The sequence below is a fragment of the Manacus vitellinus genome, unplaced genomic scaffold (assembly GCF_001715985.3).
Source record: "Manacus vitellinus isolate BGI_N305 unplaced genomic scaffold, ASM171598v3 scaffold_25_pilon, whole genome shotgun sequence".
NCBI classification, from domain to species: domain Eukaryota; kingdom Metazoa; phylum Chordata; class Aves; order Passeriformes; family Pipridae; genus Manacus; species Manacus vitellinus.
The window spans coordinates 11,818,955-11,835,489 of NW_021939882.1; the positions used below are offsets into that span (position 1 = coordinate 11,818,955).

General features: G+C 49.7%; 1 protein-coding gene and 1 non-coding gene across 2 annotated transcripts in view; both read left to right on the forward strand.

Annotated features, from left to right (window-relative positions):
• HSPA9 (heat shock protein family A (Hsp70) member 9) overlaps window positions 1–16,199 on the forward strand; it is an 18,173-nt gene extending 1,974 nt beyond the window's left edge. Inside the window, exons 2-13 of the mRNA XM_029960225.1 lie at window positions 103–176; window positions 259–365; window positions 1,138–1,300; window positions 1,933–2,025; window positions 3,681–3,890; window positions 6,217–6,444; window positions 7,246–7,350; window positions 8,413–8,530; window positions 10,800–10,894; window positions 12,519–12,611; window positions 14,422–14,562; window positions 15,436–16,199. Coding sequence (XP_029816085.1) covers window positions 103–176; window positions 259–365; window positions 1,138–1,300; window positions 1,933–2,025; window positions 3,681–3,890; window positions 6,217–6,444; window positions 7,246–7,350; window positions 8,413–8,530; window positions 10,800–10,894; window positions 12,519–12,611; window positions 14,422–14,562; window positions 15,436–15,495 — 1,487 coding nt within the window. The 3' untranslated portion in view covers window positions 15,496–16,199. The remainder of the gene's footprint in view (window positions 1–102; window positions 177–258; window positions 366–1,137; window positions 1,301–1,932; window positions 2,026–3,680; window positions 3,891–6,216; window positions 6,445–7,245; window positions 7,351–8,412; window positions 8,531–10,799; window positions 10,895–12,518; window positions 12,612–14,421; window positions 14,563–15,435) is intronic.
• On the forward strand, window positions 6,695–6,766 carry LOC112841115. The gene has a single exon (XR_003212748.1). It is a non-coding gene; the product is annotated as a small nucleolar RNA SNORD63 (small nucleolar RNA).
• Window positions 16,200–16,535: the final 336 nt, after the last annotated feature.

Genomic DNA, 16,535 nt, shown 5'->3' on the forward strand with positions numbered 1-16,535 from the left:
GCTTTAAGGTCCCTTCCAGCCCAAACCATTCTGTGATTCTGTGAATAATGACTTGATGTTCTTACAAGGATAACCTTCTGTTTTGTCTCCTTCTTTTTCCAGAAAATTACTTGGGGCACGCAGCAAAGAATGCTGTGATCACAGTCCCTGCTTACTTCAATGATTCTCAGAGACAGGTACTCATCAAGCTATAAGATTTGGGGGCTTATAAATTGCATTTAACTTCAGTAGTCAGCACTGTTCCTCTTTATCCCTCAGGCTACCAAAGATGCTGGGCAGATCGCTGGCTTGAATGTTTTGAGGGTGATTAATGAACCAACAGCAGCTGCTCTTGCCTATGGTCTGGACAAGTCAGAAGACAAAGTGTGAGTGCCTGTGCATTGCACCTCCCCTCTCCCAAATAACGTGCTGGGATTTGCTTTGGAAGTGCCTCTTGTTCTTTCTGGTTTTTAGAGCGTTGGTTGGAGTTGTGCCAAGGTGGACTCACTGCCATGAGTCAGAGCTGTGTAATGTCACCTCTGCTCTGTGCCAGCCAACCTTGTTACAGAAGGAGAGTTCATAACTTGCAGCTACAACTTAATTATCAAACCTGATGTCAATTTAATGATCTTGCCCACTGGTGGCAGTGATGGGTGTGGCAGGACAGCTGGGTGACAGCCAGTGGTGCTGCAGGGTAGCACAGGAGGTACCCTGAGCTGTGGCAGGTACCCATGGCCTGCAGCTTCCCTGCCTGCATTCAGCCTTCTGCTGCTGTCAGGGCTGGTTACGTAAATGCAGGGCTTCTTTCTGTTAGAGATTGTGTATTTCTGATGGAGATGACAGTGTTTCATAATAGTTGTGGTGTCCCTACCCTTGTCATTGGATGTGGGTCTGGTTTTGAAGAGGGAGGAACTGCCCTCTCTGAAATAATGGGCAAGGTTGGGCATCGTGCAGCACAGCCCGAGAAACTGCCCCGTGGACTCACAGTGCTCAAAGGATTTGTGCACTGTGAGGTTTGTTTACTGCTGTCTTTAGAGGGGCTTTTAACTTCTGTGGGCAACAGAGTGAGTTCTGCACACTGCATCTTTTGGGGAGAGTGAGTTTTGAGCCACACAACTTTGTGTAGAAAGTGATGTTTTCCTGCCTTTCTCCCTGCAGCATTGCAGTCTACGATCTGGGTGGTGGCACTTTCGATATTTCTGTGCTGGAAATCCAGAAGGGGGTCTTTGAGGTGAAGTCCACCAATGGTGACACTTTCTTAGGTGGAGAAGATTTTGACCAGGCTTTACTACAGCATATTGTGAAAGAGTTCAAGAGAGAGGTAAGGTGTCTCTTCAGAGCAGAGTGTTACCCTGCTTTTCAAACTCACTTCTGTAGAAGAATGGGAATCTTTAATTATTAGGACTTGTTTAGTCACTTATGGCACAGTTAAAATTTAAGAGTATTAGACACCTGTTGGCCCAGCTTCCAGTTCTTACATTTGTCTTCTTGAGGTGGATTATTCATCTCCTGGAAGACATAGAATAGCAGGACTTCTGCCTTTTTTCTCTCTTGTGTAGCAGGACTCTCCTATGCATAGTCTGCTTGCTTTTAAAAATCAGTATCTGGTGCAGTTGAACGTGATAGCACAGGTGCAAGACAGGGTTTGCTGGGGGAAACTGCAATGGTAATTCCAACTCCTTTGCTAATTCAGCCTTGTCTTTGTTTTCTGTGATGCAGCAGCTTTTCCAAGCTTTTAATCTGTACCTTACTGTATAATCACTTGCAGAGCAGAGAGGACTGGCACATTTGAAATGCTAAATACCTCTGCCAGAAGTGAGAGAGCAGCAGAAGTGCACATAGCAGGCTGTATTCTAGAAATATCTTTAGAGTCAAGAGTGGTGAGAAGGTGAACTGCAGTGAGGTGACTCCTGAGCAGAAGCTGAGTCTGTTAACCTGTTGTTTGTCACTCAGACGGGTGTTGACCTCACTAAAGACAACATGGCCCTTCAGAGAGTGAGAGAAGCATCAGAGAAAGCCAAGTGTGAGCTCTCATCATCTGTGCAGGTACGTGCCTGGGTCCAGAGCAGTCTGGTACAATGTTGTGAGATGCTGTGAGTTTTGCATTGGCTTTGTGTACAAAGCTCTGACATTGCTGATTTTTCTTGTGGCAGAACAAGCTCTTCTGTGTAACCAAACGGTGTCACTGTCACAGCAAGTCCTGTACCAGGATGAGCTGTTCTGGAGCACAGTTGCTTGTTGGGAGCTGAGAATGGTGCTGGATTTTGCCTTTTTTTCTGGCAGTGTGTTTTCTGATCTTATAGGGAATGCGACCTTGTTCCCAGCTTACTCTGTGTTTCAGAATTTCCCTGTGCTGCAGGGAATTCAGCTGCAGCCAGTGCTGCTGGGTTACTGGAACCACTTATTTGTGCAAGCTCTTCAAAAGCCTTGGAAAACCTTGATGCTACTCATTCCATTGAAACAGCTAATTTGTATAGTGATTTCTATAAAGAATCTCAACTTACTTGCCTATAGAAGAGTTGTCCAGACATTGGGCAACATACACCCCCTTTCCTTTTTCCATCCACTTTGTGTATTAATGCATTCAAGCGTGTCCTTTATTCACTACTGAATGAGGAGCTGGAGAAGGAGCAAGTTGGGAGTGTAATAGTCCTGGCTAAGTGAAATTAAGGTCAATTATATAGTAATTGAAATGGGGACTCTGCCAATTTCTAGGTTCTGAATAAACATTTTTAATTTTATTTGATGGTGGTCTTTTTGTTGGCCAGTGGGGAGCTCATAGCAAGGAGTTTAGGCCAGTCACAATGGATGCTTAGTTCTGCCAGAGACATAGCAGGCTCTGTTTTATGTGCTCAAGAGCTGGCAAATCCAGTTTGTTCATAGCAGGAAAAACTGAATTCCTTAACTCTTTAGCAGTGAAGGGAAAACAACTTGCTTTTGGCCCCATTTTCCCCTCATGCTTTTTACCACGCTGTTTGTAAAGTGACTGCACACCTCTAGTCAGTAACGTGGCTTTAGTTCTTGTTGTGTAAACTTAATCTCTAGAGCTTAAAGCACTAATGTTTTAATTGCTTTGATTTGTAGTGTCTTTTGATGTCAGCATGACTCAGCACTTGAATGATTTCAGTATAAGATTTGCTTTAAAAATCCAGCATGTGAATTTGTAAGAGATTCAGAAATAGCCACAGGAAGTGGGGATTATGGTCCCTTGCACTAATTAACTTTGGCTGTCGAACATGAGTTGTTGGCATTTAGAAAACAGCCATGAGTTCTTTTCTTCAAGGAGCTTACCTGGTATGGAATGTTAGTTGGCAGAATCTTTGGGAACTCTGAAGATGGGCTTTTTCCTGAGTTGTGCTAAAGGAACAGGATTAATGTTGTCACTTCCAGTGTTTCAGCTCTTACCTCTTGGCTATGACTAATTAATTTGTTTTTCTTAACAATGCAAAACCTTGCAATAACACAGTATTAAAATGGGAGCTTAACAGTTGTAACCGTGAGATGTGGAACAAAATAACTGTCTCTTCTCTGAGAGAAGAGACAAACATAAAAGTGTTCCAGCCACCTAAGGCCTGGGCTGTAGGGTGAGCAGCCATGCAGATGCTTCAGTACAGGCCAACAGAAGCTGTAACTTGATCTGACTGTGGAGCAGCCCTGTTTTCCATTGCTGTGTTCACTCCAAGCCTGTTTCTGTGCTGCAGACTGACATCAACCTGCCCTACCTGACCATGGACGCCTCGGGACCAAAGCACTTGAACATGAAGCTGACTCGGGCACAGTTTGAGGGCATCGTGGCTGATCTCATCAAGAGGACGGTGGCACCGTGCCAGAAGGCCATGCAGGATGCTGAAGTCAGCAAGAGTGACATTGGGGAAGTCATCCTGGTCGGTGGCATGACCAGAATGCCAAAGGTATGAGCTCAGTCCCTACTCCAGGCAGAGCTGGCACAGCTGCCCTGGGCTTGCAGCAGAAAAGCTGAGAGTCTGGTGGCTTCAGAACCCCAGCAGCTGAGGGCCCCCAGAGCAGAGCAGATGTGCTGAGGAGTCCCATGGAAGCAGTGCTGAGGGACTCTCATCCTGTTAATTAGCTCAGCTTGGTCTGGGGGCTGTAGCTGAGTTGCACTTCACAAAGTGAAGTGGGACTTGCCTGGAGTTGCATGTTCAGCTGCAGCCTGATGTTCTGGTATGGATGGACAGAGGCAGCACTGTGGAGATGTACAGGGTGTTTCTCTTGCTGTGGCCTCAGTGTGTCATAAAGGTACACTTCAGTGACAGTCACCTGTCTTTGCCCCCCATGGGCTTTGCTCCCTGTATAGAGCACTTACAGCAGCTGGGAAGAAGCTACAGGAGCAGAACTGCTCTGATACCTGCTGGTTGTGTGTGATCAGATACCTGTGGGAGGCTGGGTGTTGGCAGGCCCATTTCCCTGTCTGTTCCAGACACTCCTTATCTAATGCCTGGCCCTTCTATTCAGTGCAGATAAGCACTAACAGGTAACTTAAAAGACTGCTGTGCTGACATGCACAGTCTTGTAGATAAGGTGCTGTCTGCAGGTGATTCACTGCTCCTGTTCCAGCCAGTCAGGCTGCTGCTCCCCAAGCCAGAGCTGAACAGGGATGTGCACTGCTCTCTCCAAGGGTCAGCGTGTCCTCTCCTACAGAGCATCAGAATCTCATTCCAGAGGAATCAGTCAGGCTTGGACTGTTTGTTTGCTGTTAAGATTTGTGATTTGCAGGTTCTCTCTAGGGCAGTATGTGTGTACATGGTCCTGCTTGGGGTTCATTTGGAGTTTGGTGAGAGGGTTTTTCCTCCCTATATTAAATGACCCTGATGGCTGGAGGTGATATTTGTGTGAGCAGAAGGTCACCCAGAGCAACAAGATAAACAGAAGTTCCTGATCTGACCAAAACTTAAGTGGAGTAACTCTGCTATATGTTCCCAAAATCCCTGTTGTTCCAGCTGGATAAAGGAAAAATGGTGTGATTACTTACATATAAAGTGATGACAAACACTCAGTGGGAAAGCCTCTTCTGAAACATTATTTATCCTTTAGGGGTGGAAGACAGGACTTAAATATTGATTTTTATTTTTTTTGTATTTATTTTTCCTTCCCCCCTCCTTTATAACCCCCAGCATCTGTGGCCTTATGCTTACAGAATGCTTTCCTGAGTGCCTGTAGTTACAGCTCTGGTTCTGAAATCAGTGCTGATGTGTTGTACACAGCCCAGAACCTTCTCTTCTGTATGTTGTTCTCTTCTCTTCACCCTGCTAGGAGGGAATGTGGCTTCTTTGGAGCGCTTCCATGGCCAGTACTCGAGGAGAAGTACCGTGGGTGGTTAGAAGTAATGTTTCTGTAAAATATGCCTCCAGAGGGAAAGACTTGCACTTAATTATATGCTCACACATAAAGAGTGTTCCTCTGTAATGAACACTCTGGGCAGGTGTCTCCTGGCTGCAGTGCAGAGTTGGGTGTTTGCTCCCAGCAGTTTTCCAGGCATATTGTGCTCCCCTGTGCTGGTGTGTGCCCAACAGCTGTACTCGGAGAGGAGCACAAGTCCCACACCCTTCCCCTGTGGGGCAGAGCAGGGGAGTTCTGGGCTGTGCTGTGGTGCAGACCCTTGCTGCATTCCCATGTGGATGCCTCAGCAGTAAGTCTGTTGGAATCACGGGCACAGTCCTTCCAAAGGGGCCGAGCAGTGCAGTGCTAACAGCGCCTCTCAGGCTGCTGACACGGCACATCTGCTCTGCTGAAACAGCCTGTTCAGTAAAGAGTTGGAAAATTCTCTTCTTTACACAATTCCCTTTTTTTTCTCCTTTATTGCACACAAACAACATGAACTGTGCTTCTGGATTTGTTTTACCTTCCCTGTCTGTGCCTCCACAGCTGTGCTGTCCTTGACAGCTGTGTTCTGCTCAGCGTTGGCTTGTGGGAGTTCCCAGGGAGCATGGAGTGACCCCTTCTGAATATGGCTGGGCTACATAAAAGCACTGCTGTGAGTTGACTTGCAGCTGCAAACTTGATGGCACAAAAGCCTCCAGAGAAGGGGTTGTCTAGACTGAAACGAGTGCATTTCATAGGGTGCGTGGAAGATGGGGCACAGACCTGAAGCTCAGTGTCTCTGTCATGCCGCAGGCTCGTGTGGCAGCAGGAGCCCAGGGATGCCAGGCTGAGCCCAGGCTGGCACGGTCTGTGGCAGTGGTGGTTCCTCCAGTACAGCTGTGCTGTGTCTCCATGCAGGTGCAGCAGACTGTGCAGGAGCTGTTTGGCCGTGCTCCCAGCAAAGCCGTGAATCCTGACGAGGCCGTGGCCATCGGTGCAGCCATCCAGGGTGGGGTGTTGGCTGGGGACGTCACTGACGTGCTGCTGCTGGATGTAACCCCCCTCTCCTTGGGCATTGAGACACTGGGAGGTGTCTTCACAAAGCTCATCAACAGGAACACCACCATCCCAACCAAGAAGAGCCAGGTACGAATTGACTCTGGATGGGGGGGACTTTCAGGGTGCTCTTGGACACCCAGTGAAGGCTTCCCAAAGCATCCCAGTAGATGGTCTTGTCTCCTCCTCATCTGGCAAGGAGAAGCAGTTGTAGAAATGAGGTTGAATGTCAGTCACTGAGTATCTCTGTTGATTATTAGTGTGCCCAGGAGTGGAGGGGAGTTGAATTAAAGGGTGCCAAGATAGCCCAGGATGATAGCTCAGGGTTGTTGCAGTGTGTGTGCCATGATGTCAACTGTCAACACATCATTCTGAAGAAGAATCGTGTGGAGACTTTCTGCAACTGAGCACCACACTCGCTGAAAACCGCCTTTCTTGGGCTGCATGCCTCAGGAGGAGTTATCTTCTTTCCTATGTTTTAAGGCTCTGACAGACTTGGGTGTGATCCTTTCCTTCCTTGGCCTTGTCTGGGCCTGCTGCTGTGTGCTCACTGATAACCCTGGAGCTGCCTGGGGCGTGGGCTTGGGGCAGAGCCCGGCTGCTTCAGGGGGAGATGTTCTTGGGGGGCTGGCTGCCATGGAACCTGCTGCTGACACAGCATGGCCTGGTTTTGTGCCTCCAAGTGCACATAGGACAAGATGCCACTGAGCTTGGCTGTTGCTAGTCTTGATGCCTTGGAATTTTGTCAGAGGAACAGGAGAACAATGAACATTTAGTGATTCTTTCTGTTCCAAGTAGCTTCCTTTTATTCCTTCAGTCAGTTTGTAACTGCATCAGTTCGTGTGTTCCAATTTATTAGCTGTACAGTAACACACTGTTCCTTTTCCATAGGTGTTTTCTACAGCTGCTGATGGGCAAACACAAGTGGAGATCAAAGTGTGCCAGGGAGAGAGAGAGATGGCGAGTGACAACAAACTCCTTGGCCAGTTCACATTGGTATGTGGGCTACTCTGGTCATGACCTTAGACTCGACCTTCTTTGAGACACTCAGAGCCTTCTCCATTCCAGTTGACCCCTCAAGGCAGTGTTGAGGGGGAGTCAGTTACAGAAGACATTTGACCCCATTTGTAGTAAAAAAGCAGCTTCCAGAGGTATGGCCCAGCTCTGGGACAGCCTTTCTGTGGCAGGGGAGCAACTAGCATTTAAGATGGAGGTGAGAGTCTCTTGAGCAGCCTTATGTGGCACAGGGGCTGCTGCAGCTTTAGGGCCTGCTGACCTAAAAGGGCTCTCTGGGCACAAAAGACCTCTGCAATCCCAAGCCTGTGCAGCAGATAAGCTGAGGGCTGGCCTTTTCTCTGGTGTTGCAGAGACAGGACTTGGAGCAGGCTCCAGGATACCTGCAGTCCCTGTGAGCCAGGGTACCCTGGGAGGTTTGTGGCCTGGTTGGGATTGTGGTGTGTGTGCCATGATGTCAACTGTCAACACATCATTCTGAACAATTGTGTGGAGACCTTGTGAAGCTGAGCCCCACGCCCTGCTGACTGGAGAACAGATGTGCTCCAGGGATTGGTGTGCAGTGTGGGGCTGCCTGACAAACTCCCTGCCCAGAATGGGTTTGGTCAGTGCTGGAAGAGCCCTGCAGAAAGGAAGGGCTTTGCCTTTTGTACTTTAGAAGGAAGCTGTGCTGCCTGTCACTGTCTTAAAATGGTTCCTCGGAAGTGGTGAGTGAAGTCTGCGTCCAGAACTGAGGAAACAGAGCATCCTGCCATGCCCATGGAAGAGGGGCTTGTTTAGCAATAAAGCAGAACCTGTATCACTTTGAAACCAAACTTGAGGGTTTTCTCACATGGTTTCTGTGCAGCTGTCCTGGGTAGAAACCTGTATCCTGTTAAATCTGTCCAGATACTGATGCACCGCATGATGCCAACAGGTGCTCAGAGGACTCAGCTCTGAGGGTTGGTTAATAGCTGATTCATTGTCAGATGACCAGGGTAACGTGCCCAGCCCTGGAGCCTCGTGTCCCTGTGGGAGCTGATGGCCAACCCTTGCTCTTCCCAGGTTGGGATTCCCCCTGCACCACGGGGAGTGCCCCAGATCGAGGTCACCTTCGACATCGACGCCAACGGCATCGTGCACGTGTCGGCCAAGGATAAAGGCACCGGGCGTGAACAGCAGAGTGAGTGCTCTGGGATGTCAGGGATGGGGAGGAAAGGCCTGGAGGATCATGGCAGTGCCATGGCACATAGGGCACTGAGGGGAACACCAAGTGACTCCAGAGGTCATGGAATGCTGCCTTGATGGGCACCCCACAGTCAGGTGGGGACTGCAGCACTGGTTTGATGAAGAGCAAGGATGACCCAAGCAGTCTGTTGTCAATGCAGCACAGATGCAGTTGAAGTCATCTTCGGCTAAGTGCCTCCCCTGGAAAGGAGGGCAGAGTGAGTTGGGGAAGGGGAGAAGTGACAGAAGTGGTAAAGCTCCTGTGTGCACACAGCACTGCCCTCTCCAGCAGCCTGCTGACATCCTGCCAGGGAAGCTCTCCTTGCACGTTAGGCGGAGATGAAGCCCCTGAGCATGCCAAGGTCAAGGCAGTCCTCACTGGCAGGGTTTTCCCATGAGTCCTTTTGCCCTGTGTGACAGTCCTTGCTCAGTCCTGCCATCTCCTGGGATCGCTACACCAGCGTTTCAGCAGAGTGCAGCTGTTTGTTGGGTTTCCTGCACAGGTCAGCCATGCCTCAGTGCCCAGAGGTTTTGGGCACAGGTTGGCTAACTGAGGGCTCACAGGTGTTTGTGGGCCGTGCTCCTGCTGCTTCCCAGGGTGTCCTGTGTCACTGAGATGCTCAGAGCAGTGACATCCTGCCCTGAGTTACCCTGAAGGGACAGAAAATCCTTGCTTGGCAATGCAGCACTAGTTGTTCTTGAGCTGTGCTGCTGGGCACACTTCCTTTGGGAGTGCCCTCTGCTATCACAGGGATTGCTGTCCCTGAGCCTGTCTGCTTGAAGGGAGAAATCAAATTAGGAAGATCTCTGAGTCCAAGGTGTGTAGTGTATAGCTGAACAACTCAGCTCTTGCCAAGACCATATTTGTTTGTCATTACTCCATTACAAAGGTCTGGAGAGTCAAGTATTTTTGAGCAGCAGGTATTCCCTGTAACCACCTTGTTCATTTTTATCCACTTAGGCTGGAAGTCTTGAACTGGCAGGAGGCTCAGGGACTTCAAGCTGTCAGTGTGTTTTGCTCTGTGGTGCAATGAAATGTCGGGCCTGGTGTTCCAGGGTAATTAATGCCACAGTTGACAGTTTCTAAAGCTCTGTTGTGGGCTCAGAAAATTAATTTGAAGCATTTACGGATTCCCCTGATAGAAAATAGATCTCTCTTGTTCCTCCAACTGGGAAGCCTCTGTACTGCCCTTCAGTTGTTTCTTGGAAACAACCCTTGAGCAGTGGAATGCACACTCAGCTAAGGAAAGTATTAACCCCGTATGCACAACTCAGAGGTATGTGCTGCTCTTAATCACACTCTTGGCTTTTCGGCAGCCACATCTTACCAAAACCACACTGCTTGTTACTTCGATTTCCTTGTAGATTTTGGGGGTGTGGCAGCCTTTTGCTGCTAAGTAAAAGGCTTCTGATAATAGGCAACTAGAATGTTTTTTAGCTGCCTACCTGTGTGCAGATGTGGTCCTAATTACAAAGCTGAATTGCTCATCCCACATCTGTATCCAGAGGACTCGTGTATGTGTGTCCTTGTTCAGGGTTTTGCACCACTGGCAGATTTTACATAGAAAACTTACTTCATATGAGGATTTTAATATACCTGGATGTCCTGGATATTGGTCCTCCCTTTCACAATGAAATTAGGCATTACTGCAGAAATTAGTTAAGTCTAGACTATATTTTTTGACACTAATGGAAGGGGGAAAAAAGGGACCTTTAAGAGCCTACTCACAGAATCTTGCTACATTCCCTTATTAAGGGCAGTGTAAGGAGCTGGGTGGGGAACTTGTCTTATCCTGCCACCAGCCTGGGCTGCTTTCCAACAGGGATAGGAATCTTTGGTAAAACAATTCCTTCTCCTTGGATTTTTTTGTTAGTTGGGTTTTTGGTGGGAGGTTGTTTTTTTTTAAGTTCCGTGTTTTAACCTGGGATGCCCCTTTGCTTTGGGGGCTTTGGTGCTCCCTCACTTTCCAGGAGAAGTAACTGAAGACCAGCCGAAGGGACCTGCAGACCAGACCAGCGGGCAGGCTGTGGAGTTTGTAGATCTGAGAGATCAGGTTTTTACCTTGCCAGCAGCATCTCTGCCTCTGCAAACACCGGCTGGCTTTGTGCTGCCCACAAGACCTTCACAGGGGCAGCGTCCCTGAGCGAGGCTGCTGTTAGGTTTGGAGATAATCCTCTCCTCAAGGTGAGAGCACGTTGTTCATTGATGTTCCTCTGTGCTGCAGTTGTGATCCAGTCCTCGGGCGGGCTCAGCAAGGATGAGATTGAGAACATGGTGAAGAACGCGGAGAAGTACGCGGAGGAGGACAGGCGGAGGAAGGTAACGGGGGGTCCCTGCTGCCTGTCACCCGTGTGCCAGTGGCTGTGCTCACCTCTGAGGGGCTGGGGGCTCTGCTCTGTGAGCCCTTGAGCTGTTACCCCTGTATCTGCTGCCTTCCTTACAGTCAGTTCACACTGAGTTGCAAGAAGGTGTCTGCAGAAACATCTGGCTCTGGGGTTTGGGTTGGGTGCCTTGCCCTGTGTGCCTGGCATTTTATTGGCTCCCTGAGGAGTTCCCGGGCCATGGAAGCAGCAGTGGGCAAACTCACCTGCCTGTTGCTCATGACTAACAGCTTTGCAGCTCTACTTATGTTTTTGCCATCACTGCTCTTTGCTGCCCACCTGCCTGTGCCTTTGGAGCCAGCCCCCTGCAGGTGGGTGCTCACAGCAGTGCTCTGGTTAGATGGAGACCCTGTGGGTATAGTTAAGCTACTCTGAGTTCATTTGAAAACTTAATTTATAGAACCTGCCAAACACAAGTGCACCTCAGCCTCTTCCTTGTTAAAGTGGAAGGTTGCTTTCCATAGTGGTTGAAGTCTCACTGTGGCATGTGGAATTCCATATCCATGTGAGCACAGTGTTGCCCCTCAGTGCAGGGGAGGCCATCAGGAGGTGCTGGAAATCCTCACTGGCTGTGTCAAGGAAAGACTGACACTTGCCAGTCGAGTGACTGGACCTGTGATACACACAGGATTGATGGTTGGAACTAATTGCTTTAATGAGGGTAATACTAATGAATTATCCAACTAAGTATAGAGCATTGATTTTTAAGTAGACACAGCACAGGCTGACTCTGGGATATGGCACCAGCATATGATTAATGATTGCAGGAACTGGCACATGGGATTGATCCAGTCTGTGCTCTTCCAGTCTGTAGGAAGCTGCCTCAGGTGTTCAGGCAGTGCTGTAAATCGTGCCCTCAGTAGTGAAGGGATCAGAAAGGGACTGAAGGGGAGAAGGCAGGGAATAAATTCACAGGAAGCAACATCACCTCAGAATTTGTAAAGCCACAAAGCACTGGCTGATGAGCATTTGAGGGTTAGATGGAGAACCATCAAAGAGCTTGGTGTGAAAGTCCCACTGTTAAATAACCTCGTCATTACCATGAAGCATAGGGGAGGCATTGAAGAGACTGCAATGAAAACCTTCCTGCTGCCTTACTTTGTATCTTAAATTGCTGGATAAGTTCTTCCCTGTTGTAGTCCTGAACTGGGACTCACCCCTGTTCAGTGAGCTCTAGAGGAAGGTGATTAGGTGTCTAGGTGACTAGTGTCCTTGTTGCTGAAGAAGCTTCAAAAGCTTTTCCAAAAGCTCTGTTGCTTTCCAAGGAGCAGAGTGTGCTGTGCTGTCCCTGAAGTTCCAGTGTGCCAACAGTGATACTGCTTTAGTACTTCAACCTCAGGGAAGTGAGTTTGAGTGTGGCAGTGTGAGGGCTGACTGGCCTCTTTGGACCTCTTGGTGCCAGAGTGCATCTAGGAATTGTTTGCTTGCGTTTCTTGCCCCCTTGACACTAAGAAGGACCCTATGTGGGAACTAGAATGGAGCTTGGCAGTTGGGGCAGAGAAATGTCCTCAGGTTGTGTCAGCAGTGGTGTTGCAGCAGCCCCTGACGAGCTGTGTCCCCAGGAACGTGTGGAAGCTGTGAACATGGCTGAGGGCATCATCCACGACACCGAGTCCAAGATGGAGGAGTTCAAGGATCAGCTGCCAGCAGATGAGGTAGGGAGTTCCTGACCCTGTAGTGTAAAGCAGGTAAGGTTCCTTATCCAGTCTTTGCTCAGACTCTCACTTAACTCACAGCTGGCTCTGGCCCCTGGCACCAGCTCCGGGCATGTTTTCATGCCAGGTAAAGGTGGCATAGTCCTCAGTCTCTGGTGTTGGGACTTGGGATGAGTGTGGCTGTACAACAAACTTAGAGGAGCAGGGTTTGGATAATGGCAAATACCCCATTTCAAAGTGTGAGTTCAGTGTCACTGAGGATCTCAGAGCCTGGAGGCTGCTCGTGAAAGGTTTCTGCACGAGCTCTGTCCTTGGCTTGGCCTTGCAGTGGTTTGATAAGAACTGTGCTGGAGCCTGTGAGAGAGTTTGGCTCCAAAGCTGGAGATCCTGGACAGTGCCTGCCAGTGTGTTAACACAGGGAGAAAGGCAGAGCTGCTGTGCTGTCCTGGCAGTGCATGCACAGCACCCAGGAGCTGGGGGGGCAATAAAAATTATTGTATCAGCTTAGCTCCAGTTTTTCTCTCTTGAGAATGAAACGGATGTTTTAGTATCAAAGAGTGCTTTTCACACCACTCTGAGGTGGTGCACTGTGGATTTCAAAAGCCAAGTTCAGAACAGAGCACCCAGTCTCTGGGAAGCAGAATAAAAAGGTTTCTGGGGTGTTTGGGGGACATGATTATAGTTTATTGGTAGTAGCCTCTGGTCAGTTAAAAGGCTGTTTCTCAGCCAGCAGATAGTGACAGGACAAGGGGCACTGGTTTTAAATGGACAGAGGGCAGGCTTAGATGGGATATTGGGAAAGAATTCTTCCCTGGGAGGGTGGGGAGGCCCTGGCACAGGCTGCCCAGAGAAGCTGTGGCTGCCCCTGGATCCCTGGAAGTGTCCAAGGCCAGGTTGGACAGGGCTTGGAGCAACCTGGGCTGGTGGAAGGTGTCCCTGCCCATGGCAGGGGGTGGGAATGGATGAGCTTTGAGGTCCCTTCCCCCACAAACCATTCTGTGATTCCATGATACTGGCTGGCTCTCTGGGGTTATGATCACTGGAGTTTTCTCATACAGCAGGACAAAGCCTAAATCCCTGTTCCCTGCAGGGACTGTTCCCTATAACTTTTTTTGGGGGGAGTACCAGGGGGAGGTGGGCAGCAGTGCTTGGAGCAGCCCTGTGCCAATGGGGGCTGACAGCATCTGTTGTTCTCCCTCCCCTCACTGTGGTGTGACCAGAGCTCTGCCTGTTCCTTGCACAGCTGTCCCCAGGAGCCCCCTGCCCCTCCAGCACCCTGCCAGGCTGGCAGGGGAATGCCAGCCTGTGTGGGGGTTGACAGATGGCTGCAGGGCTGGGATGAGCCCACACTGCTTTGGTTTGCCTCTCTGCTTCTCCTCCCACGTGCGAGGGGATTAACCAGGGTGGTGAGCAGCCTTACTCGTTGGCTCCCTGACAGTGCCTTAAATATCGATGAAAACCAGCTTTCTCTCCCCTTCCCCTGGCTCCTGGGGTGGCTGACTCATGGCTGAGGTGTGCCAGGCAGAGACACGGCTGGCGAGCTGTCAGGCTCTGCAGGGCTCTCTGTCCTTGGCACCTCTGCCCAGACAGCAAACAAGGCCCCATTAACGCCAACTGGGACACGGTTAGTGAAGTGGACAGGTGCCCACTGGGAACTGGGCACAGTCCTGGTCCCTGCAGGCTCAGTGTGAGGCTTAACTTCATGATTTCTGGCAAGGAAAGGTAGTTTTGCTGTGGCAAATAGGTGGGATGGAGATTCTCAGTGAACCAAGTGCAGCATTTCACTGTGCTTGTTGTGTCTTATTTGCAGTGCAACAAACTAAAGGAAGAAATTGCTAAAATGAGGGAACTTCTGGCTCGTAAAGATTCTGAAACGGGGGAGAACATCAGGCAGGCAGCAACCAGCCTGCAGCAGGCCTCCCTGAAGCTCTTTGAAATGGCATACAAGAAGGTAAGTCTGGGGGCACTTCAATCTCAGAGCCCTGGGATGGGGAAAGGGGGGGGTCAGGACCCCAAACTCCAGGTAAGAGCTGGTCTGGGAGGGAGTTGGAACACCAGATTCCAGCTAAGGGCTGGGAGGGAGTTGGGATCCCAAACTGCAGAGAAGAGCTGGGCTGGGCTGGTGCTGAGCCTTGGAGCAGCTCCCTCTGAGTGACACTGGCTGAAGGGGCAGCTGTGGAAGGTCAGGGAGAGCTGGAGGCCTGAAGTCGTGGCCATGCTGCCATAGGTGCCCTGCATCCAGGCCAGGGCTTCTGGTACTGTACAGCATTCCATGGAGAAGTGCTGGGAGCTCCTCATGAGGAGCATCAAGAAGAACACAGAGGGGGCTTTTCCCTCAGTGCGGGGGGTGCCTGAAGGAGAAAAGCAATGCCTGATCTTATTTTCAGGATGACTAAAACAGGCTTCCTGTTCAGTCTGCCCAAAGCCACAGTAGTAAGGCCATTGGGATTTTCTTCTCCATCTCCTTCCCAGTGAAAGGCCCCCCCATTTGAATTCTGGCCAGTGTATTGTTACCTGTCCAGGGAGGTCTTGCACTGCCCAGGTGACCTTGGGGGTGCTGAGCTGTCCTTACTGTGGAAAGCTGCTTTCCTGATGTCAAACTGCAAACGTCCAAAGCTGCAGTATAAGCTTGTTCCATCCCCTGGGAAAGCAGAAATAATGGGAAGATCGTTCCTTCCCTCTCAGAGCTCTTGCAGAGGTGAGGTTGGTTCTGTCCTCCAGTGCACAGTTGCCCCTTGCCCTGAGGGAGGGGCTCTCCGAGCTGGGGAAGAATGTCCGGGAGCAGTTTGGTGTTACTACGACTAACAAACCAATGTTTTCACAGATGGCCTCTGAACGAGAGGGTTCTGGAAGTTCAGGGGATCAGAAGGAAGAGAAGCAATAAGTCTCTGTCTTGCCTTGGCTGGAGTACAATGAAGAGGTCGATTTTCTTGATGCTTGGGAGAGAAGGGACCTTCCTGAGCAGAAAGGGGCAGAATTCAGACTTACTGTGTTTTTGCAGTATTCTATATATAAAATTCTTTAATGTATAAACTTAGTGATGTGTCTGCTAGATAAATTGTCACTTGATGAAAGTTAATTCGTGCCAGACAGAGTTAGGCGTTGGGCCCTGGGGCGTTCACCTGAGGCACCCGGGCACTCGCTGATCATTTAATACTTGACACAATGGTGTATTAAATCTGAGATCCCAGTTTGGAAACCATGTCACTAAATTGAGGGTGGAGATGGAAGTCGTGCTGGAACAGGGAGGAGAAGAACTGCATGGACCCTCCTTGTGCATCTGAGGACCTGTGAGCAGGTAATGAGGCCTGTGAGCAGTAGGGCAAGGCTGGTGACGTTGGTGGAGACTGTTCAGCCCTGAGCTAGGCTCGTACCCTTGTTCTCAAGGAAAAGGGGTACTTCAAACTCAGCTGTAACATTATTTCTTACACAAGAGGCTAGGTGGAAGTTAAATACTTTGCTTGTCTGAGCCTTCTGCTCCATCCTGTGTCTGTTCTCTGCTTATGGTGAAACAATTTCCTTGATAATAAAACTGTTACTGGATCCACTCTGGATTTTTTTAAAATAAAAGCAGAAAAGTGTCCAACATGGAGTTCGTGGTATCCTGGCCTTTGATGGAGAACACGAGCCTGTTACTGCCTGTGAGAGCTCCAGGGGAACAGGCAGCCTGTCTGGAACTTGGGCTTCATTCACAGGAAAAAAGGAGGTCTCTGGTGTCAGGTCAGAGTTGGTTCCTGCTGAGAGTGTCTCTGCTGCACTCACGAGATGCCTGAAGTCCTGTGACTGCAGTAACTGGGACTTCACCCTCAGGCACTCTGTGCTTGGGCTCAGCCTTAGCAAACCAGCGGCAGGCTCGGAGCAGCAGTTGCCCACCGTGGCCTCTACAGCCCAGTCTTCCAAGGAGGTGTGTTCTCCTTGCCACAG